This window comes from Camelus ferus, chromosome 16 (assembly GCF_009834535.1).
Source record: "Camelus ferus isolate YT-003-E chromosome 16, BCGSAC_Cfer_1.0, whole genome shotgun sequence".
Taxonomy (NCBI): domain Eukaryota; kingdom Metazoa; phylum Chordata; class Mammalia; order Artiodactyla; family Camelidae; genus Camelus; species Camelus ferus.
The window spans coordinates 5,770,140-5,793,465 of NC_045711.1; the positions used below are offsets into that span (position 1 = coordinate 5,770,140).

The 23,326-nt window shown below is 54.0% G+C and overlaps 1 protein-coding gene across 13 annotated transcripts; it reads left to right on the forward strand.

Moving 5' to 3' along the window:
- The first annotated feature begins 291 nt into the window (after positions 1-291).
- On the forward strand, positions 292-23,009 carry SEPTIN4 (septin 4). Of its 13 annotated transcripts, XM_032498401.1 has the most exons (15): positions 292-1,663; positions 1,715-1,834; positions 2,500-2,544; positions 3,750-3,757; positions 16,725-17,018; positions 17,396-17,489; positions 17,909-17,995; positions 18,495-18,618; positions 21,135-21,269; positions 21,383-21,500; positions 21,589-21,690; positions 21,889-21,985; positions 22,079-22,241; positions 22,404-22,503; positions 22,781-23,009. In XM_032498401.1, the coding sequence occupies exons 1-15, from the start codon at positions 292-294 to the stop codon at positions 22,838-22,840; spliced, it is 2,919 nt and encodes a 972-aa protein (XP_032354292.1). In that variant the 3' UTR covers positions 22,841-23,009. The 13 variants fall into 13 exon arrangements, 11 of the variants coding, with proteins under 11 accessions (XP_032354292.1, XP_032354294.1, XP_032354293.1 ...); XM_032498403.1 differs by lacking the exons at positions 292-1,663; positions 1,715-1,834; positions 2,500-2,544; positions 3,750-3,757 and adding exons at positions 11,683-11,825; positions 12,018-12,088; XM_032498402.1 differs by lacking the exons at positions 292-1,663; positions 1,715-1,834; positions 2,500-2,544; positions 3,750-3,757 and adding exons at positions 11,683-11,825; positions 12,021-12,088.
- Positions 23,010-23,326: the final 317 nt, after the last annotated feature.

Consider the following 23,326-nt stretch of genomic DNA (forward strand, 5'->3'; position numbering starts at 1 on the left):
AAGCTTTGGTGGTGTCAACTCCAAAGACAAATCCACAGCTTCCTTGCAGTTACTGCTTGAGATTCTCTGGAGAATTGTGGCTGTATGCCAGGATGTTTAATAGGAGGCTCCTTCCTTTATGACATCACCAGGCAGGTAGCTAAGGGGACTGTTAGAACAACAGCCGCTTTTGTGGGAGTGCAAGAACAGCAGCTCTTAAAACTGAGGGTAAATATTCAGGCTTCATTAGGACCCTGAATACAAGCCAGCCGGTAAAATATGGAATCTACCCATAGAGGCACATACTATCAGATGGTCAAGACAAATAAAGTTGGGCCCAAGCTAGCGGTTTCAGCACAGAAAGAGGCTGAGGTTCTGAACACAACCCCTCAGCAGGGACAAGGGTACATCCTTTCCTCGAGCCAGCGGAGAGCCACAATCTCTGTGAACACCTCACCCCATCGAAGATCAGAAGCTGGGCCTCCCACCACCATCCACTCAGTGCCAGACTGCCCTCGAACTGAGACCCAATCGAAATCTGACGCATACCGCCATGCCTCGCCTCCTCGAAAGAGCCAGCAAACTCCATGTGCCATGCAGATGCCGCGGAATGTTAGTCCATCCAGAGAGGAATCAGCTAGAAGAGGGGGTGAGAGCAAACCAGGGCGTGACGTCAGTAATCGCTACTCATTAATTCCAGGTACCAGATCCTCTTACCGGTTGAGTTTTGTAGACCAGAAGGATAACTTAACAGTCTTGCAAGAAGAAGACCCACCTTCCAAGGTCCAGTACCCACAAGGAGTCAGAGTTCCCCGTAGGACTTTGGTTCACCCAAAGGATGAAGCAGTCCAAACTGACCCCATTCGAAAGAGTTTGACTGCTGCTGAAATCAGATCTCCAAGGAGACCCTCCAGTCCAGAACGCAGCAGCCGCATCTGTGCAGACTCTCGGACAACCCAGAGAAGGATCCCTGGCCAAGAGTTTGAAATGGGCCGTCAAAATTTAATTTATACAGAACCCAAGGCCTTGCATAGGAATACGAACTTGGAATCACCCCTCAAACTGTCTGCCCTTAAAGATTTGGATGGCAGACACAAAGTTTCTACACGCCCAGAGCCTGAGTCTATCCGAAAGCATTCTGTCTACACCGAAAACAAGCCCTCCTCGAAGGTCTTATTAACATCACCAGAAATGGAGTCCAACATGAAGTCCCCAATCAGAGGAGACAGCGAGGCTGGCCGCAGGGTCACCATCTCCCCCAGCGGATTGTTAGCACAGTCAGCTTCCCGTGTGACGTCGCGAAAGTTGTCTGAGAGCCCCCGCAAATCTTCCATGTTTGTCACTCCGGAGTCCGTCTCTAAGCAGCACACCAAAAGACCCTCAGAAAATATCTACACGTCCCCAGGACCCACACTCAGGTATCCGGAGCCCTCTGGAAAGCCCCCTGTCCAGGCAGAACTGGAGCTGAGCCCTCGGCCTTTACCCCCTCGGTCCTTACCTAGATATGGGCCTGACTCCTCATGGTGGGCCTTACTCAACTCTGAAGTTGAAATGCCCCAAAGCCAGCCGACAACACTTGATTTCGAGCCTGAGTCCCCTTCTCCCCTAGACCCTTCACTGCCCTTTTTTGAAATGGACTCAAGCCCTTTCTGTGAGGATCTGATGTTCCAGAGGGGAAAGGCAAGCCCGTCACCACCACCAGCACCGGCAACACCACTACCACCACCAGCACCAGCAACACCACCACCAGCACCACCAGAGGAGCCTCCAAGCTGGACACCGCTGAGGGAAGTGCCCCAGGCCCCCAAGCACACCTCCAAACAACCCATTCAAAGGTTTAGTGCTTTCTTCTTGGGTATGTGAAGAAGCAGACTGCCCAGGTGCAGCCCCGACTTAGTGAGGTGGGACGTTGGGGTGGGCAAGAAAGGCCCCCTCTTCATTCTGGGCCTCAGAGCTGCCCTCTTGCCAGTGCCAGAGCTAGACCCGTCCTTGAGCCCATTGCTCCATTCCTTCCCCACCAGCTTCTCTGAGCTCCAAGCTAATGACATCGATGACCATGCTTGGGCCGGCGTCAGGCATTGACTCTTCCAGGCAACGCTGCTTAACCTTTCAATGGAAGGTAGTAGAGAGTGGCTTGCAGGGTGGGAAGCTGCTTCCCGAGAGTGGAGATGAAGAACTGAGCTGGGGTGCAGGCTGGTAAGGGCTGGTAAAGAGAATAAGGTCCTCAGGTAAACATTCTGCCAACAAAGTAGAGAAGGTGGGGTGTAAATGAGCTGGGACTTAGACTTCCAAGAGGGGCAAGGCATTAGCAGTGGCACAAAGAGAGCGTAGGGGAAAAGGGAGAGGGAGACTGGGAATGTGACATTTGGTCCTAGGTGGGAGGAGCTTCTTAGGATCAAGGGCTGAGGGCACGTTTGGGTAAAGAAATGTAGAGCTAGAAAGGGAGATGTTAAGTAGTGCAGGGAGGGGATATGCATCCCACAGAGAGAAAAAACAAGCAACAATCTCTGTTACTTTCAGATGTCTCTGAGGAAATGTACAATCGTGTCATCTGGTGGCTAAAAGGTCTGTGCTTTTCCCCGTGGGTCCACAGTGGGGGGTTAGGAGGCAGGAGGACAGGTGGGAGGGTGGCTGTGTACCTGCAGAGCTGGGTCCACTAGGGTGGTACATGCTGGGGTTTCGACTTGAAGGAGCAGAGGAACTTCTTGTCTTGCCTAAAGTTCTACCATTAGAGTCATTCCTTTGGGACGTGGAAACTTTTTTATTTTCAAGAATCTCCTGTTAGTGGGAAGTAGTCACTTTGGGAATGGAGAACAATTTAAGCCTCTCAGATTAGCTGGTCTTACCTATCATGATAAAAAGCAAACAAACAAATGCCCCCCCCCCAACAAACTACCTGCTTCACAGTCTTACGCAGGGCTAACTCCCTACTAATTCAGGTTGAGGGCTCTCCTTATGTGTCTTTCTGCTTCCTCAGAACCCTCCTCAAGCCCCCATCCCAGGACCTAGGAGTTCCTTACTGGCTGCTGCCCAGGCAGCATCTCTGGGGATTTGTCTAGGCCCTGACATCAGTGGGTCCTGCAGCCGACTCTAGAATCCCCAGGGGCTGGGACCCTTCCTACTCACTTTGTGCTCCTGACCTCTCTGGTGGAAGGGAAGGTGGGGACCAACCCTAAGATAGAGAATCTTTGCAGCGAGGAGTTCCTGCTTCAAGCGTTGTGCACCAAAACATGCTGCAGCCCTGTGAGAACGAGGGGGGCAGGGCTCCGCATGAGGACGTTCCTGAAGAGGAGAGCGTCCTGGGAACGCAGTCCAGCCCCCAACAGCAGCCCTGCCCCTCAGAGGGAGTAAAGCTCCACGAAGGAGAGGTTTTTAGAAAATGCACTCTGGAGTTATATTACTGGGTTTGAGCCCTGTGACCACTGTTTTCTGACTGTGACCTTGGGTAAGAGATTCTACCTCTCCCTCTCCGGTCATTAGTTTCCCCATCTGTTAAAGAGACCCATGGCTTCCTCTTGGGGTTCTTGTGAGGACTCACCAGGCTATTGCAGGTAAAGCACTTACCATGGCGCCTGGCAACAGCGAGCACTCAGTAAATGCTAGCTGTTGTTGCCTGGGCCACTTGCACTAGGGAGGAATTTGGGCCAGGTTATGCCCAAGTCCACAGGACATCTTTAGTAAAATTCTCTTTTTCCCCTCCTGTTGGCACTCTCTGAATTCCATTTGCTGCCCCCTGGGAATGCCCGGCTTCTACTTCTCCATTATGGCAGATGAGGAGGTAAGAACACCCCTGGGAAGTTACTTCCAGTGTTTTTGTGCTCGCCCTTATCCAAGTCCCTCTCCTTGCTCTCTGATGGAAGCAGGTGTGAAAGGAGACAGATAGACTGCTCCCTATGGTTGGGCAGGTTGTTCACTGCACAAGGGCACCTGGCAGAGAGAGCAAGCAGGGGCTGAAATCTAGCCTGTGTCACACTTGCCAAGCTGTGCACCTACAGGGCTGCCTCTCCCCAGAGAGGGATTTGCATGAAGGTACCAGAGCTGGTTGCAACCCTAGAGAGAAAGAGTGGAGATCTTGTGGCAAATGATGAATCCTGCCAAGGGCTCTTGGGGAAGACTGTCTGAGAAGCCATAGGCTGGATCTGTCCCCACTTGGCTCTCCCCTCTCCAGCCTAGGGCACTCCAGAAAGGGGACGCTTTTCTGGGTTATACACTATTTGAGTCCTCAGATTGGAAAGGCACAAGGTGAACTCTGCTCTCGGCAGCCCCGTGTCCTGAATTTGGCAGAGTGTCCTGATTTCACAGTGCATGGTTCCCATAAGTACTTTCGTTCTTCTTGGCCCATGTTTGATAAGATAGATGAGCTCTTCTGCCTTCATTCCTTCTCTTGCCATACCTCTCCCTTACCCAGAGCCCAGTGTGGCCTCTGATGGGACCCAACCACAGGGAAGCCCAGAATGGACAGTTGACTACAGATGGGAATCAAATGAGGTTGGGGGTGGGAGGCGGACAGCCTGAACTCAGATAACGGAACAGCTGCAGGGGAGGTGCCAGAAATGCGGCTGCCACCCCTTCGCCGTGGCTGCTTCTCTAGCCCTGTGCCCTGGGCTCAGCTGTGGGTGGGAGAAGCTACTTTTAGAGATTATCTCCGTACAAGACAGTAAATCCTTCTCTCCCTTCTGCCTTTCTTTCTTTCTTCCTTCCTTCCTCCTTTTCTCCCTTCTCTCCATAAACAATTTTTATTCGGATGCTAAGCACTCTGCTAGGCACTGCTGGCAAAAGCATTGAAACTTCACAGCATACAGTCTTTGGCCTTGAGAAGCTTACCATCTGGATGGGGAGATAAGACATGGACAGGAAACCTTTAAATAACAATATGAAATAGTCTGTGCTCTAATGTTGAAATATATGAAACAGCCTGAGTAAGTGCTCTTGGAGGGTCTTAACAGAGAGGGAGTCAGCAGGGGATTTGAGGGGAGGTGGTCAGGTTACCCACTCCTTCCCAAAGCCGGGGTGGGGTGGGTGTCTTAATAGCCAGCCTCTTGCTCACCCCTTGATGCAAATCTATACCTTCGGGAAGGGGTAAGCTTATCCCCTACTTCAGGATATGATGCTTTTGATAGAGCGAGTTCCTCCCTGTTCTCCACCCTCACCCCCTTTCTTCATGTATCTTGTTTTAGTTTAGGAAGTCAAAAGCCTTGGCAGCAGGACGGCTCCTTCCCAAAATAGCTCTTATCCTGTCTTGATAATTGCAGCTCTCCAGCCCTATTCAGCAGCAGAGCTGCTCCCCAGAAGCTGGGAAGGGAAGGCTCCCAGGCATCTGAGCCTGCTGGTCTTCTCTGGATCTCTGGAAGTGGGTGGCATGGAGGCAGACAGAGCATGCGAGGGCGAGGCCTTCCTCTCGCTGTCCCCTAGGCTGCGTGGCCCGCAGGCGGTCCCAGGACGGAGGCTCTGTGGTGCTGATGTCGAGGGCCTGTGGTTCCACTCATCTCGGAATGGTTGACAGTGGAGTCTGTTCCAGATTCCATTCCCGGCAGGAGTTCTCTGGGGACCCAACCACAGCTCGTGGACAGCAGCGTGTATGTCGTCGCGCCCTTCTGGGTCCACAGCTGGGCGTGATTCAGCCCATCTCTCTGTCAGTCTCCTCCCAGGAGGCCCCTGAAGACCCTTCTGTCTAAGGAGCAGGGTGAATAGAGGCTTCTCAACCTTGGATTGGGACATTAGGGGCTGGAGTTATGCTTCACTGAGGGAAACATTCCTGACGGGGTTTTTTTTGTTTTTGTTTTTTTGTTTTTTTTGGTATCAGAACTAGCAGAAGCTCAACTGGAAGGTTTTGCGTGTTCCCTTTGGGGTCAGTGGGGGCTGTCTTCTCACACAGCCCTGGGGAGTTCCCTGGAATAAAGCAGCTCTTGATGGGAGGGGCTGCCCTGGCCCCAAGACCCTGTGTCCTCAAGGCACCTAACCTACTCGCCCTTGAATATGACTTCTCAGGCTGTCAGGGGACAAGGTGGTTTATTCCTTGCAAGATCTATCAATTATGCAAGACACCAACCCTGGAAAACAGGCCACGAAACAGAGGAGGCTGTTTCAGTGACACCTAAGGCAGGCTTCAGTGTCTTCAGGGTGACATGTCATCTGGCCCTGGTGGATGAGGATTTGCTCAGGTAGACTAACTCAGTAAAGAAGAACCCAGAGCCTAGGAGCAGTGCAGGGAGGCTGTGCACTCCTGGGGATGTTAACAGAATCCTGGGATATGGGTTATCTGCTCGGAATGCTAAAACCATCTTTCGGCCCCGTCATTCTCTCTTACTTTGTGCAGAGGCTCATAGTTGAGAGGAAAGGCGGTTGTTGGAATAATGGAGCAGAGCTGCTGAAAATGGGGCAGGACACCTCAGGAGGCTTTTCATAGCAGCTTGACCCTCGCTACCCTGCTTCTTTTCCTGTCACATGGTATCTTGTTCACTCCAGCTACCATGGGCAGCCTAGCACAGGGAAGGATGGGAGGCTGGCGACCTCTGGCCCCAACTTGCTATTTTGGGGATGGGCTGTGTTGACCAACTCATCAGGGTTTGCCCAGGATGCTCCTGGCTTTAGCACTGAATGTCCTGTGTCCTGGGAACTACCTTGGTCTTGAGCAAACTGGGACAGCCGGTCACCGTCGGGCAGGCGGTGTGGCACACCTCAGCAAGAGCCTCTGGAAGCACAGGGCAGGGCGGTGATGTCCCACCACCACTGGCAGACCTGTCCAGATTGCTCCCTCTGGCTAACAAATGAGGGCGGGAAGATGCTATGCATTCCTCTCCAACTTGATAGCAGAACTGAGGCCAGAATCCCTTCATTTTTTATTCTGCCCAGAATGATTCCCACAGAAGGAAGACTCTGCCACATCCATTTTGGACTTTCTAGTGTATTTCCAGAAACTACTTGGTTCCAACATTACATATTTCTATCAGAGAAGTTTAATGGTCTTTGAAATGGTGGCTTTTTCAAGTTAAGAAGAGAGACAGTGGGGCTGAGCAGACAAGGGAGCTTGGCTTCAGGGGGCAAGATGCATACTTGGATGAGGAAGCAACTCTGTAATGCAGAAGCCATCCTGACAGCTGTTCAGCCAGAGGAAGGCTGTCCTGAGAGACAGAAATGACCATGTCCCTTCAGCCTCCTCTGCTCAGCTGCCTTTGGTCCAGCTGCCGTGAGGGGAGAAGCCAGGGACAGCTGCACCCTGGGGGCTGAACGAAGACCTGGAGGAGGGGGACGGAATGTGAGGCAGATCCTGAGGGAAGCTCAGACTCTGACGCTGGAGGTGGGAGGACTGGGTCAGCCAAAGTCAATTCCTTGGCACACCTACCGCAGGCAGAGTGGTCTAGCTCCAGGGGTCTCAACAGTGGCTTTGGGCTCGGTAAGTCTGAAGCCAAGATCTGTTTTCTAGAGTTGGAGTGGCATCTAGCTGAAGACGCTGACTCCACAGCTGGGGGCTGCATGGTCATTCCAATGTCACTTTTCTCCCATCCTTTTATACCCATTACAAATGCACATGTCTAATCCTTTGGAGGGAAAGGCATTTGAAATAGTCACAGTTGACAGTTGCTGGTTTGGTGTTAACAATTCTGGTGTTCGCTGAGGTAATGGCTACCATTTATTTTAGCGATTATACCAATGCTGAGTTTGTTGTCTTAGTGAATCTTCATAGCAAACCTATGAGGTGGACTTTTTCTCCCTATTTCACAGATGAAGAAACTGAGGCTCAGAGCTTGCTCACCAGAACTAGGAGCACTTTAGGGAGCATCTGGCCCCAGGGGTTCATATGTGGTGTAGAAACCCTTGGTATTTCATGGTATTTCAGCAGCACCTTTAGGTATCAAGAATTGTGAGAGGAAAGGATTTAGTAGGGGTAATATCTGTGTCTCTGTATTTGAACTAAGAGACTGGGAGATGGGTGTGAGCTGATAAAGAGCCAGAATGAAGGGCAGGTTATGGGTCAACAAAGCCCGGGGCCTCAGGGCTTGTCTGTACTCCAAAATCAGAGTGGAAAGTAATCAATGAATCCGTTCAGTCAATCCACATTGATCAGGCATCTCCTGCGGGCAGGGGCCTGGTCACCCAGGCAGACATCACATGACATATTCCCTGTGTTGAAGTGAGTAGAGGTTAAAATAGAAAACATACTCCTTGTCCTTGAAGGGCTTGTGGTTAATTTGGAGAGAAAAGTATACAGATGGGTCCCTCGAAAGGATGTGGAGATCAAAGGACAAACAAAGTCCAGTGCAATGAATCAGCAAACTTCTAGCATGGAGGCATCTGGGGAGTAAAGGCCAGGGGGAGTCCAATTTTGGCTCAGTATAATGGAGACCTTGGTAACTCTGCACTCAAAGATTGAAGGGCAGTTGTTAGAGTCAGTGAGTTTTTGGCCGTGGAAAATATTCAAGAACAGGCTGAGAGGTCAAGGGGAAGGGGTGCTTTGAAGGGAGTCATACATCCAGCGGATAGTGGCTCAAGCATCCCTGAGCTCCTGTGCTCTGCACTGCTGCAGAGCGAGTATTGGAAGGGCCCTCTGGCTGGCTTCTGTTGCCCTGCTGGTTCTGGAACTGGCCCTTGCTGCAGTTGTTCAGCAAGTGCCAGGAAACACAGCGCTGTCTGACCTTGCTATCCACATCTCCTGCCTGCCTCTGAATCCTGGGACACTGGGGAACAATAAGGGAATGAGTGGGGCTTAGGGTGTTTTGGTTTCTTGCCTCTGCACAGACCTTGCTGACAGACTGGCTGAGGTTTCCTTGAAAGACACAACCCAGTGATGGATAGCCCTTTGGCCCCACTGGGGCTCTCTGAATGTATCATCACTGACTCATCACATCTGGGAGGAGGGAGGTACTATCAGCTCTTGTACCACTTAAGGGAAACTGCTACCGAGGGGTAAAAGCAGCCTTTGTTAGCCAAGCAGATCTGAAATCCTGATTTCCTGTAGTAATCACTCTTTATTCTTCACTCTGAACCTGTGTCCTGGCTTGACCTAAGTGCAACATCGTTTTTTTGACATCTCTGTGCCACACAACCATCACCCATGGGTGAGCAGGAAAGATCCAGTGGGGAGGGCCAGGAGGCTTTCTATACAGACCATGTTGGCCTGACCTAAGCAAGGGAGCCCAGGACAGCAGGCAGGGGCTGTGGTTGCGAATGCAAGTTTCCCAGAAGAGTCACCCTCTGTGCCAAGCTAAGTGTCCACTCTCCAGACACTTGGCTTGAACACCTCACCCCAGCAGTGCCCCAGAAACAGTGCTCTAGCTAAGGACGTCAGTGCCTGGTGGGATGTTGAATTTCAAGAGACGGCTAGAGCTCCAGGAGCTGCGGGGCACTGAGGCAAGGCTGGCTAGGCCACCTGCCGCCTGGAGGCGGAGAAGAGTGTTCAGTGGTCAGTGGCTCACATGGGGGCTGCTGTAGCTCAGCCCTTCTTCTGACCAGGTGTCAGACTCTACCTGTATCCACACAGAACAAGAGCACTGGAGTTGAGGGGAGAACAGTCCTCTCTTTCAATGGGGGAAGCAGAAGCACAGGGAAGGCAAGGGACTTCCAAGCAGTGAGGTAGTCACCAAAGCTGGCATGGGGACTTACTCCCATGTCAAGTTCTCATGGAGGCCTCTGAGTGCTACAGGGGTAGCATGCAGGGTGGTGCAGGTAGAGTGGCCCAAAGTCTGTCTTAGGCTTTTATTTTGCATGTTGGTGTGATGATTATAAAGGGACCATGACCATCAAGACCCCAAGATTCTTGGCTTAGAGAGGAGTTCCATGGTCCCTAGCCTCTCTTGGGGCCTCATTTCCCTCAAAGCAAGTTGGCACCAACGTGTCTTAGGAAACACAGGGCTCTCTGGCATCTGGGCAGCAGGTGCCAGAGCAGAGGCGGGATCCAGCCACAGCTGAGGATGAGCTAGCTGAGATGTGCCTGTGTCCACGCTGGGAAAGCAGCCGGAACTGAGGGGAGGAGGGACGGACGTTATGACTGTGGAAAACGAGGCTTTGTGAAGGGGCCTGTCTTCCTTGATGTAGGCTTTCTCCCCTGGGGCCAGTACCCCCAGCCCAGGCCTCACAGACTGATGGTGGAAGCACTTTTGAGTGCGTACATGAGTACTAGCGGCCAGCAGCTAGTTCCCAACAGTGGGGCTTTGTGTAGCCTGAGTTTGGTGTTCACGTCTGATGGCAGCAAGCGCTGCTGCTTCGGCAGACTTTCAACAGCCGTTGGTTTCTCCCTAAAGAAACTCCTATAGTAGGGGAGGATATAGCTCAGTGGAGGAGCACGTTAATAAATAATAATAAATAGTTAATAAATAAACCTAATTATCTCCCCCCTACTTCTCCCTCCCCCAGAGAAACTCCTTTATGACCTTGTTTTCCTGAGCTCAGCTTCAGATCCCCTGATCTACCCTGGGCCTTTTCCAGGAACCTCCTATACCCTCAGAGGTTGCCTCCCATCAGAGCCAAGCTGATGGCCCTAGTTTAATCCCCTCATTTTCAGGTATGAAAACTGAGGTACAGAGAGGTGAATTGAGGTCACCCAGCTAGAAAGTTTTCTCCTTGACTTGCTGGCTCATGAACATCCCTGATTGCTTTAAGCAAGGCACCCCTTCTGTCCTCCAGCCCACCAGTGCCAAATATTCAATAGCATCTCCACTAGCAGCCCCATGTTTTCTGAGCCTGATCTCACCTGCCGTACCCGGCAGTTTTGATGAATTCCAACCATGACCACTGGGTCACAGATCAGACTGAAATTGTATAGGCGGGTATCTGGTGCTTCTATCAACAGAGGGGGCCACCCCTGTGCCCTTAGTTTTGTCCAAAGTGTACTCAGGCTAGCCTGCCTACCCTGGGGGAAGGCTCTTGGAAGTCAGGGGAGGAGCATGCTTCTGGAAACTTCCACAGAAGACTGACCAGCTCAGACCTGTATTAGCTCAGGAAATCCCCACCAACTCCCCACCCTCTAAGCATCTACTTCCTCCTAGCTGCTGCTGACCCTTCTAATGCCTCTAAAGCTTCTGGCGCATCTGTCCTCACTGCATCTCACCTGCTCGCCTAGGATGGCCTCTCCTGAGGCCTTCCCCATCTTCCACAGCCCCAGGCAAGGCTCCACTGCCCCAAAAGGCCACACAGCCTCTCCCCTTCCACTCTTCCAGCAGATGATCCCAGGATAATTTATGCAGCAAATCCTCTTTAATCTTTAATCTAGGGTCCTGCAGGAAGGGAACCTCCCGTCTCTTCTTCACAGCTTGGGTGGAGGTGGGGAATAGCTGACGTTCCACTTTAGGAGGTGTGCACAGGGTCTGGACCATCAGTAACTTGGACATCAGCTGGATTCCATTCCCGAAAACCTTGTGGACTTTCAGGGATAACTAATGGTTTCTCTCCAATATGCGGGGCAAACCCCTCCTCTCTTCCGAAGTCGTCTTCTCCTGGGGATGCCAGGTGGGCCCTTCCTTTTTTTTTGGCGACTGGCTCAAGCCCCCACGGTGATGCGCTGCCTCGACAGGCCACTCTTTAGGGGCTGAGTAAGAAAGAGCCAGGTGACCAGCGCAGCCCTGTCCCCAGTGCCTCTCTGCACCTCGCCTCCGGGGGTCGCAGGCTGCAAGGTCCGCCCTCAGGCTGGCCGCCCCCTGCCCAGCCTGCGCTCGCACCGCGCGACTCGGAGGTGCAGGCCCCGCCCCGGGGCCGCCCCGCCCCGCCCCCGCTGCCGGGCCCCGCCCCCGGCCGGTCCGCTCTCGGGGCGGCGGGTGGGGGCCGGCGGTGTGGCGAGGTCGGCACGCAGCTTCGGCCGCTGGTCGCTCGGGCGCTGTCCAGGCGGAGCCGGCCCGGCCTGGGCTGCAGCCATGGTAAGGCGGGCGGGCGCGGGGCAGGGCCGGGCGCGCAGGGCCCGCCGCTCCCGGGCGGCTCCGCTGAGACCCGCGACGCCGCAGCCCCGGCTGTGCGGGGCGGGAGGCGCTGCCGCCCGCCGCGGGCACAGGCAGGCTCTGCTGGCTGACAGCGCTGCGTCGCTGCTCCCAAGTTTCTCCTTCTGATCCTAGCAGAGATGGAGTGGGCCCCGGCCCCCGTGGTGCTGCCCGCGTTCTTGGACGAAGGGATCGGTCCGTGCTGGGTGGGTAGGGGGCGCCGGCCGAGACGCGCAGGTTGGGCTGGGGCGGGCGCGTCAGCCAGGAGCGGAGGTGAGGGTCCTCGCCCTTGCCTGGGACAGCTGTTACCTGGGCTACCCTTCCTCGCCTACCTACCCGGGGCTCTGGGACCAGCACCAACTTCCTTTGGAAAACATACACAGGAGGCCCTCACACACTGCCTGCCCTCCCAAGAGGATGGAGAGACAGTTGGGCCCTTCTTCCCACAGCCTGGCAAGGGGCCGCACCTAGGCCCTTCCCACAGCACCCTCTGCTCAGGGGTCTCTGCGAGGAAAGCCCAGCTACCATCCTACCCGCTGGAATCAGCTATATCCCTCTCTCTCTCTGAGACAGGAACCATGGGGAATCTTCTTCCTGCTGCATCCTCCACCGCCCCCCCCCCCCACCAAACTAGATCCCTCTGCAGTCGGGGTAGGAGGGTGGGGGGAACTCATTCCTGCCACCTGCCTGTGATGGGAGGAGAAACAGTAACCCCAGCTAACCTCCCTAGAGACCCCCAGGTAGGAAGTTTTGATGTTTGGCTGTGAAGGTGCCAGCTCTTTTCCTGCCATCATTGCCAGAGCCTGCCACAAACACATTATGCTGGTTGTCAGGCCCTCCAGGCCCTTTGCCAGCTTCTCCTCCCGGCCTGGAAGACCCTCAGCCTGCCCTCTGCTTTGGGAGGCACAGGTTATTTACAGCAGGAGGAGATCCGTGACCTGTCTGTGGGGCAGGATGTTGGCTGTGGGCAGAAAGGAACTGCCTGGGCCCTGTGGAATCAGAAGCTTCCAGGTCTGGAAAGGCCAACCTTTTGGGCTCTTCTCTCTCAAGCTGTGTCCAGGCTGAGGCCCAAACCTTGGCCAGGAAGTCTTTGTGACCCTGTGACCTTCCCCACTGGGGCTTCCTGTGAGAGGCCAAGTGGTGCCTGCCTTTATCCCTGCCCCCATCCTTCTGCCCACAGGGGGACGGGCAGACTGATTGTACCAGGGAGGGAAGCCTGGGGGAGCACTGATTGTTCCTAGTGCCAAGTGTCCCTAGTGCAGAGGCCAAGAGGGGCTTTTTCTGCCACACACTAAGTTCAGTTCAGCTGAGGTCTTGGTGCTTTCAACTTGGCTGAGGCCACCCTGTTCCTCTGTAATTAGAGACACCCCATCACCACCAGAGGCTTCCGCCTCAGGCCCCTTCCCTCAAGCCAGCCCAGGCCTTAGACTGGCTGGTTCATGTTGAGCCAGACTTCTTTATGAGGGTCTCTTTGTGGAAAGAGGTCAGGAACCCAGCTGTTTTGGAGATTGGTGGGGGGAAGCTCCCCAGCCCAGGAGCCCCCAGGGGGTTTTAATTGGCATATGAAAGAATGATTGGCCAACATTAATAATCATCTGGTGAATTGAGATGTACCTTCTCTGCCCAGGTTCAAAGCAGCATGAGGTACTGGGAGTGCTTTCTTTCCCCAGCCTTTCTGGGAGGCAAGGAAGGGCCATTCACAATTGGACATTAAGGCCCTGAAATTAAGACACTATTCAAAATCACAAAGGGTGTTTCTAGCCAAACCAGAAACACTGGCCTCCTGGCTCCTAGTCAGGTGCTCCCTCTGCACACTCCCAGCCAGGTGCCTCAATTTGACCCCACCTAACTGACAACTTTGAATGTCTGTGATGCCAGCCTCTCGCTGACCTGAACTCATGCCCCTCAGAGACCAAGTGCTAGCAGCTCCCCTGTGGCTCTCTGGAAGTGCTGGCATGATAGAAGTGATACAGGTCCCCATGAGTCAGAGGTCAGGTGTCTTAGGATGGGAGAAGTCCCTGTAGCAAAGGCTGGGGCTCTCTGCAGGCAAATCTCGGGGCAGATTTCTGAAGGCAGTGGGGTTCTCCGCTGGGAGAACACAAAGGACACTGGAAAGAAAAGTGGGGCCCTTTCCATCAGAACCTATACCCAGGGGATTATAGGACATCCCACTCTACTTCAGCATTGCTTGAAGTTAAGGTGAAAGAGATTGGAGTCCTTCGGGAATGGAGTCTCCATGTACTGATGGGCCAGGTCACCTTGGGAACAGCTCTCAACCCCCTGACAGGCCTCAGTGTCCTTGGGGGTTAACAGGAGAGGCCAAATGGCTGGAGAGCCTGTGCTGCAGACAGACTTGGGAGGCTGGTGCTGTGCCCACCGGGGTAGGCAGCGGGCAGGCGTCATGGGGCAGCCAATCAGAGGAGGAGGGGACTGCAGAGAGAACAGAGGTCCTGCTGCAGCTGAGCTGTCCTTGGAGGGTGGGAGCCAAGGGACGGGGAGGAGGAGGGTGTGGGGAAGGACATTCCACAGGCTTTTTTGGCCCCTGACAGAGACAGAGGGGTTCAAAGAGAAAGGGAAAGGAGCAAGTCAGGACGCTGATTACAACAAGAGCATCAAGACCAGGCTGTTTCCGTGAGTGAGGAACTTTGCCTGGGAGATAAAATGAGACCTAGAGCTTGCTGACAGGGAGTCCGAAGTGTGGGACATGGACCGTTCACGGGGATGGCCAGGCAGTCCTGTCCCCGAGGACAGGACTGAAGCTGGGGTAAGGTGCTGCTCTGGGAGGTGGGTGGACCTGCCCTGTCTTCTCCCGGCATTGGCTGGGATTGGGGCTCAGAGTCAGAAAATGATTTGGTCACTTGCAGGGCTGGGGGCAGGGAAGGACAGACAGGAGGTGAGGACCCTGGTGTCCTGATTCCTTGTCTAGAGCGCCTGTGGGCTTCTCCACGCTGATGAGCAGCCAGAGCTGGCAGGACCAGTGGTGCTGGGTTCCTGGTGGCTCTGCTGGAAGGTTGCAGGGGCTGGGGGTCTCCATCAGTGCCTTCCCTTCTCCCTTCCCTGCTGCCCCTCTGCTCAGCGTGCCTGGAAAAACCAGACAGAGCACAGTCCTCTCTCCCACCCTCAGCCTGACCCCTAGACCAACCCCTGGGTCACTGTGGGGTTGTGTAGAAGGACGGTTTCCTGGAATTCCCCAGACTCTTTAGCTGCCAGAAACCAAGACCTGCCGCCCTCCAGGCCCATCCCTCCTCCATCGCCATTTAATTAATCATCCAAGCTGGGACATTTTTGAGAGTGAAAAGGGGCAATTATGCTAGGACAACAAACATAAACTGGGATGTTATGGTTCACCCCACTGGACCCCACAAATCGTATCGGTGAGAAAAGCCTGTTGGATCAGGCTTGCCTCAGGACAGTCTCCTCTGGCCACTTGGCCCCTACATGCAGGTTCTGGTTTCAGGCTAAAGGGTCTCTTTTCCTGTCCAGGCAAGCCCTGGGGGCTATGGCTACCAGCAGATGTGGGGACTTGAGGGGCTACAAGGAATAGCCTTAGGGGGCTTTCTCCTCTCAGTCCTTTCCCTCTGCGTAAACCTGGCAGTGTGCATGCCTGCGTCCCTCAGTCCTTCCCTTTGTAAAATGGGCACCTACAGGAAGACTGTGGTCATCTTATCTCCCCTCACCCTGGCTGGGAGTCCACAGCGGTCTGGGGTAGCCCCCACTGGCTTGGCCAATCCCCACAGGGTGAGTCAGCCTGTGAGACCAGCCCTTGTCCATTGTCTGGGGGTGGCACGTGGGTATTGTGAGGCAGAGCTGAGCCCAGCACTGCCAGGCACTCCCCAGAGAGGGCTGGCCCCCACAGGAGGGAGAGAGGAAGCTTTAGGGTCTAGAGCTGGGGCCGGAGTCGAGGGATGGGAGATGGGATGGAACAGGTCTCCAGAGAGGAGCCAGCCACTCCCTGCCTACCACCAGCGTGCTTCCCAGTTCAGGCCAGACCCCCTCCTGCACAGCCTACTAAAGCCTAATTCCAGGCTGAGGGGGCAGGGGGAAACTGAGGGTGCTTCCCCCCGTACATCCCTTGCAGTTCCAGGCTGTCAGCAGTGAGCCTCCCCTGGTCCCTCCCAGTGCCCCTTCACCCACGCTCAGCACCCACTGGCAGGCTTGCCCTCCTCTCCTGGGGCCCAGGCTCGGGCTCTAGTATGGCTTGGTGTCTGGAATAAGGGGGAGTCAGGTCAGCTGTACTGAGCTCTAGGCAGTGAGCCCTGGGGAGTGAGGGCCTCCAGGAGAGGCTGCACCTCAGTCCCAGCGCTCAGTGACAGGAGGCGCGGGGCCCCCTGCTGGCCCTTGATCTACCTGGGGCTGGCAGCTCCCTTCTCCCCTCCCTCCTTCCCTCCTGCCCCTGCCCCATTCTTACTGTGCACGCTCCTTGAGTCCTGAGCCACATTCCTCTCTCAGCTCCAATGCCTCTGTCTGCTCCCCCGCCTCCAGCCTGACTTTCTGGCCTTTGGGGCCGTCTCCGGCCCTGGCTTGGAAGGGCGGCCTCAGCCGCGCCCTGTTGAGAGGGGACATCAGTACTGGAGCTACTCCGCTCCCAAGAGCAGTTGCTAGGCTCTGGGGGCTGCCCAGGGCTGCTCCTGGACCCCGGGGCCTTTCCTGATGTCTTGGACCCTTGGACGTGAGGCACGCGGGCGGGATGGGGAGCACTTCCTCTGGCTTGGCTACTAGGGCAGTTTCTCTCTCTTCTAACCACAAATGCTTTCCTCTCTCTCCCTCTCGCCTCTGTCTTCCTCCTTCCTTCTTCCCTTCCTGCCACCTTCCCACTGACCCCACTCCACCCTCAACCCTCAGATCAAGCGCTTTCTGGAGGACACGGATGATGCAGAACTCAACAAGTTCGTGAAGGATTTCCCAGGAAACGAGACCTGCCACCAACCAGAGGCCAAGACCTGGGTGTCCGGGCCCCAAATCCTGGAGCCAAGGCCCCAGGCCTCAGACCTCTGCCAGGATGACCTGGAGTTCAGACCCCCCTCGTGGCCCCAGCCCTCTGACAGCCAGCAGTTCTTCTCTGCCTCAGCCCCTCTCAGCCCCTCAACCCGGCCCCGCAGCCCATGGGGCAAGCTCGATCCCTATGACTCTTCTGAGGTAGAGCTTCCAGCCCTGCCTTTGCCTTTCAATGGGCTGGTGCAGGAAGACCCAGGGAGGGGCAGAGAGCACCCGAGTGTGTGCGTGCTTGTGCACGTGTGTGTATGTGTGTGCGCACACGCTTGCGTGCTGAGCTGGAGCCTCTCTCTGTCCTGTGCCGGCCCCAGCTCTATGGTGTCGGCCCCCAGGTGCACTGGAAACTGACAGTATCAGCAGGGACAGGAGCCCAGCCGGTGGTCCCAGGTGGGGCCTCACAGGAGTCTGGCACTGCTCCTTTAAGGCTGGGCAAAGACCAAGGAGTGGGGCAGAAGGCTGGTGTTGGGCCCTGGGGGCCTTCTCACCTCTGCCCTGATGTCCTCTGCCTTTTTGTCCACTAGGATGACAAGGAGTATGTGGGCTTTGCGACCCTCCCCAATCAAGTCCACCGAAAGTCCGTGAAGAAAGGCTTTGACTTTACCCTCATGGTGGCAGGTAGAGCAGGGGCAGGGCAGGGCTGGACAGGAAGTGTTTCAGGTGGGGATGCTGTGGATGTGGGGGAGGGAGTACGAGTAGGGAAGGAGAAGGCAGTAAGTGGCTGTGCCCATGTGCAAAATAACCAGGAGCCATGGGTGGCCAGAAGTGTACATATGGTGGGGGGTGGTTATGATGAGGTTCAAAGAACACTTAACTATTGTTGGTCTAGTATTTGCCTTTTACTGTGTGACCTTGGGCAATCTCTTATCCTCTTTGGGCCTCATTCAATAAGAAGGCTGAATGAGGTGTTTTCTCTGCCTCCTTTTAGCTCTGCTATAATTAGATAAGAAAGCAGCTCCCCCAACACCTTGGCCCACTGGGGTTGCCTCTTGGCTATCGGTCTTTTGATTTGGTGCCTGTCCTCTCTCCCCTGTCAGGAGAGTCTGGCTTGGGGAAATCCACTCTTGTCAATAGCCTCTTCCTCACTGATCTGTACCGGGACCGGAAGCTCCTCAGTGCTGAAGGTAAGGAAAGGAGGGGAGCATGAAGACAGGCAGGCAGAGCTGACTTGGGAATTCAGACATACTCCAGAGTCTGTGGGATGGGGCCTTCCCCAGCAAGCAGGGAACCATGGCTTCCTAGAGAGACTGACGGCATCTCTCCATTGCCTGTGTAGCCTGGCAGCCTACCAGCCAGTTCCCTAAAGATTTGGGTGCCGAAGCAGGGCAGGGACCACAATCCTGCTCTCTGAGTCTCTGACCCCCAAAGGATTCCAGGAATCCAAGAAAAGAGCCGGGAGCAGAGAAGAGGCTGGGGCGAGAGCCAACAGCCACCGGCATTTCCTGTGTTGGGAAATTCGCTCCTTGTTGGTTCCCAGAGAACAGGCCCCCAGGCAGCCCGGAGGCGGGAAGGGGGGCAATGAGCACGAGGCAGTTTGGGCAGCAGAACTGGTTGGGGTGGGCGGTGTGTCCTGACTCGGCAGGTCATTGCCCTTGCCCCAGCCTCAGTTTCCCCCTTCTCTAGAGCGGATCATGCAAACGGTGGAGATCACTAAACATGCAGTGGACATAGAAGAGAAGGGCGTGAAGCTGCGGCTCACCATTGTGGACACACCAGGTTTCGGGGACGCAGTCAACAACACAGAGTGGTATGTCTGTCCAAGCACAACCCCAGCAGCCCCCCCACCGCCACCCATCCCGCACACACACACACAGGTCACACCTAGGCACAGACACAGCCCCAGTTGTCAGGAGGAAGGGGTTTGTGACCTCAAGCATGCCACTGTCCCTCACTAGACGGTTGTCTCCTCTGTAAAGTGAGAGGGAAAGGACTGGACTAGATGACCTCCAGTGTTGCTTTGACTCCGACCCATAATCCTGTAATGAAGGTGAAGACACAGATAGGAAAGAAGAGCCTCAAAAAGCAAACACACTTGAACACCTGTAGCACAGGGCCTGGCATATAGTAGGTGCTCAATAACTGTCACCCTCCTTCCCTCCGTTCCTTTCACCAGCAACATTTCAGGTGCCACACACAAGATTTATTGAAGGGGTGAGTGCATGGAGGGAGGGGTGAAGGGGAGGAGGAAGAGGCAAAGGGAAAGCCTGGGTAAACTTTGTTTAAACCCCAGGCACCCTCTAGGCTACCTGCCAAAAGAAAAGGTGGCATTGCCATCCCTTACCCAAATTGTCCCTGACTTACTTTTCAGGAACTGGAAGGATGGTCAGACAATGGTCAGACTCAGTGAGTAGAAGAGGAGGAGAATGGATGATGAAGACAGGAGAAAAGGCAGTGCCTTTGATGAGGAAGTTAGGCAGGGTGGTTCTGAGACCCCTAGACAGCATTTAATAACTGTGTGATCTTGAGCAAATGACGATATTCCCATTTCTTTAATGAAAAATACTGACCTTTACCACTTGACCCAAGTAGTCTGAAAATCAATCCGGAAAGATGCATGTGAATGTGCACTAAAAACTGCAAAGGTTGGGGAGGGTATAGCTCAAGTGGTAGAGTGCAGGCTTAGCATGCATGAGGTCCCCAGTAACTCCTCCCAAAATAAATTAACCTAATTACCCCCCCACACCCAAAACAAACAAACAAACAAACAAAACTGCAAACACTGTTTATGTTACACTGAATTTTAAGATGGTAATCTCAGGACCAGTGTAAAATAAAAATGTAGGGCCCCTTGTTCAAAATTTTAAGAATTTCAAGATGGCCACAGCAGAGAATAAACCAAGCGTGGGCCCTTCTGAGTGTGGGGACCCTGGATGACTGCACAGGTCAAATGCCCAGGAAGCTGGCTTTGGATAGTTGCCTCACAGACTGATCAGACCATTCCAGACTTTTCTGTGCTCTGAACCCGCATCACATGCTTTATCATCACAACATGTGGCTTTGGGTTCAGCACACTGGTTCATCTTCAACCTTCAAGCCTTGACAGAAGAGCCATTCCTTACATTCTTACAACAGCACTGTGCTAGTACAGGGTACGTGGTCTGCAGAAATATTCCTGATGGATGGAGGTGGCCTTCCAGGTCATCATCACCCTTCCTGATCTAGGAATATGTCTCAGCAAACTGGGCGTGCCTTGAAACTCTAGCTCCAACCAGCACCTACTTTAGCAAGCATCACTCCCTCCTTCAATAAATCTACTTATCTCCTCCTACCTTCCATAATAATAATAATTTCCCTTGCCTGGCACCTCATAGTTTACAATGCACCACCACATATTTAGTCAACCAGCAGGAATTTATTGAGCACATACTAGGTGTCCAGCCTGTGCTGGACATTTTAAGAGAGGCAGAACAAGGATGAATAGTCCTTGTCATAAGAGGCTTACAGCCCAGTGGCAGTGGGAGGGTGCGGGGGGGGGGGGGAGCAGCATGTGTGTCAGTCAGGGAAAAACTTTAGTAAATGGGTCAGGCAGTGTAGTGGCAAACTGAAGGCCAGGGACTTGGGTGGGTAGAGAATTTGCTAGATAAAATGATCTGGATTGAGTCTCTTTGCTGCACTGGATTTAGTTTCTTCATGTAGCAAATGAGAGCACTGATGCCTATAATAGCCACCTATCAGAGCTCCTATCAGTGAGGATTAAACTAGATAATGAAGAGCAAAGGACTTGAAAATTGAGGTTCTTGAATATATATATGTAGATAATATGTGTTGTATATACAAAATCTCTGTATGTGGGGAAGGAAAGGGGAGAGCAGAGGGCATTGGCATAGTCACAGGAGCCTTCGCGGAAGAGGTGGTTCTTGGATATGGCTTTGAAGGATGGAGTGGGTTTGAAGAGGTGGAGGAGAGGATGGAACCACCTTAACAAAGGCTCTGAGGCTGAACTGTGGGCCTGATTGAGGGCTGTCCTGGCCGCCAGTTGGTGTTCACCTGTCAGCACTGTGCTATTGCTCTGTTTGGTCAGCCGGGCACTCATCAAACTAGTACTTTTTGACCTCTGCCTGGGTGCTTAGTCTGATTTTCTATCAGGATGTACGACATGCACCCCTGTCCCACCCAGGCACCTCCCCGAAGTTGTAGTAAAGCAAGTCGAGGAATAACAAAGCCTTGCAAAAACTGCTCAGGGCGTGGGCTCCTCTGGAGTCCCGGAGCTCACTAGACAGCCCCGACTCCCACAGTTTCTCTGCTTGTCTGTCCCTGCCCCAGCTGGAAGCCTGTGGCAGAATATATCGACCAGCAGTTTGAGCAGTATTTCCGAGATGAGAGTGGCCTGAACCGCAAGAACATCCAAGACAACAGGGTGCACTGCTGCCTGTACTTCATCTCGCCCTTCGGCCACGGGTATGGTCCGAGCCTGAGGCTCCTGACGCCACCGGGTGCTGCCAAGGGAACAGGCTGAGAGCACCAGGGGCAGGGCTGCCACTAGCAGGTGGTCACAGATTCCTGTTCCCCAGGCTCCGGCCACTGGATGTTGAATTCATGAAGGCCCTGCATCAGCGGGTCAACATCGTGCCTATCTTGGCTAAGGCGGACACACTGACACCTCCTGAAGTGGAGCGCAAGAAACGCAAAGTGAGGGAAGCTGGTGGGGGAGGGGAGCAGGTGGGCTTCTGGAAAGGACGGAGTCCCCAGAACTGTGGGCCCCTCATGTGTTTGCCAGATCCGGGAGGAGATTGAGCACTTTGGAATCAAGGTCTACCAGTTCCCAGACTGTGACTCTGATGAGGATGAGGACTTCAAATTACAGGACCAAGCCCTAAAGGTGGGGCCACCCCAGGGCATCCTTTTCCCATCTTGTTTCTTCTGGGCAGAAGAGGGAAGTAGAATTCTATATAAGGGTGGGCTGTTGGGGTGGAAGAGGATCCTGGTTTCCCAGAATGAAGTAGAGAAGATGAAGTTATAGGTGGAAAGGAACAGGTGAGAATGAGGGATGTTGACAGGCACCCCTAACATCTTCCAGGAAAGCATCCCATTTGCTGTCATTGGCAGCAACACTGTGGTAGAGGCCAGAGGGCGACGAGTTCGGGGCCGACTCTACCCCTGGGGCATCGTGGAAGGTAAAGCACTGAGCTTGTGACCAGGGTATCTCCTTGTCTTCAGCGGCTGTCCCCTACCCATGTCCCTGGCTGACCCCTAGCCTTGCTATGCAGTGGAAAACCCAGGGCACTGCGACTTTGTGAAGCTGAGGACAATGCTGGTGCGTACTCACATGCAGGACCTGAAGGATGTGACACGGGAGACGCATTATGAGAACTACCGGGCACAGTGCATCCAGAGCATGACTCGCCTGGTGGTGAAAGAACGGAATCGCAAGTATGGCCGGAGGCCAGGACAGAGCTGGCAGGGGTGGGGTCTCAAGCGCAGCCTTGGGTGAGACCAAGCCCTTCCTTTGTTCTTCTACAGGCTCTGGGCTCAATCCAAGCAGGTGCTGGGGTCCCCCTAGCCTTACCAACCCCCCTTTCCCCTTCCCCTCAGCAAACTGACTCGAGAGAGTGGTACCGACTTCCCCATCCCTGCTGTCCCACCAGGGACAGATCCAGAAACTGAGAGGCTGATCCGAGAGAAAGATGAGGAGGTGAGAGCAGTATGGGGTGATAGAGGTTGCCAGCCTGGGAGGTCCCCTGCTTAATCATAAACCTCAGTGTCTCTTGGTTTGGGAATAGGAAGATACCTGGCCCTGGTACATATCTGGATCCTGGACTGTGGCTTAGTGGTTCTACCCAGGCACTCCATCACACCTCAGGGCTACAAAGGCCCTGGCTCAAGGGATCAGAGGTCGGGGGTGGGGGGCACTTCCCTAACATTGTAAGGCTCTCTGAAAGGCCTCATTTTGATACGTATGCGTATTCCAGCTACGGCGGATGCAGGAGATGCTGCATAAAATCCAAAGACAGATGAAGGAGACCCATTAGTTGGCTTTCAGCCCTGGATATTTAAATCACCTCCTCTTAGTCCTGCCCATGCCGGCCCCTCCCAGCACCAGCTCTGCTCAGGCCCCTGCAGCTACTGCAACTTCGCCTTACATCCCCGCTGCCTCCCCAGAGACTCAGAGGAAATAAAGTTTAACAAATCTATAGGTGGCTTCTGGTGTCACTGTCTGTATCTTTACCATCTCCTGGAGACTAAGAAGATCCTAGGACCCAGTTCCAAAAGGTGACTGCAGGAGGTGCTGGTTTCTGGCTTTTAGTAGGGAAGGGAGAGGGGGGAAATCTTTCTCCTCCCATGACAGGGTTCAGTCCCTGCCTAGAATCCAGCCTGTCCTCTCCATCTTCCTGACTCTTCTGCCTCTGCTACCTAGAACCTGAGCCTCTCTCATCTTTCCTGCATACAGTACTGACAACTCTATAGAAGTTTTGGATCTGATATCTGCCCTTGGGGAAACATGGTGTTAACTGCAT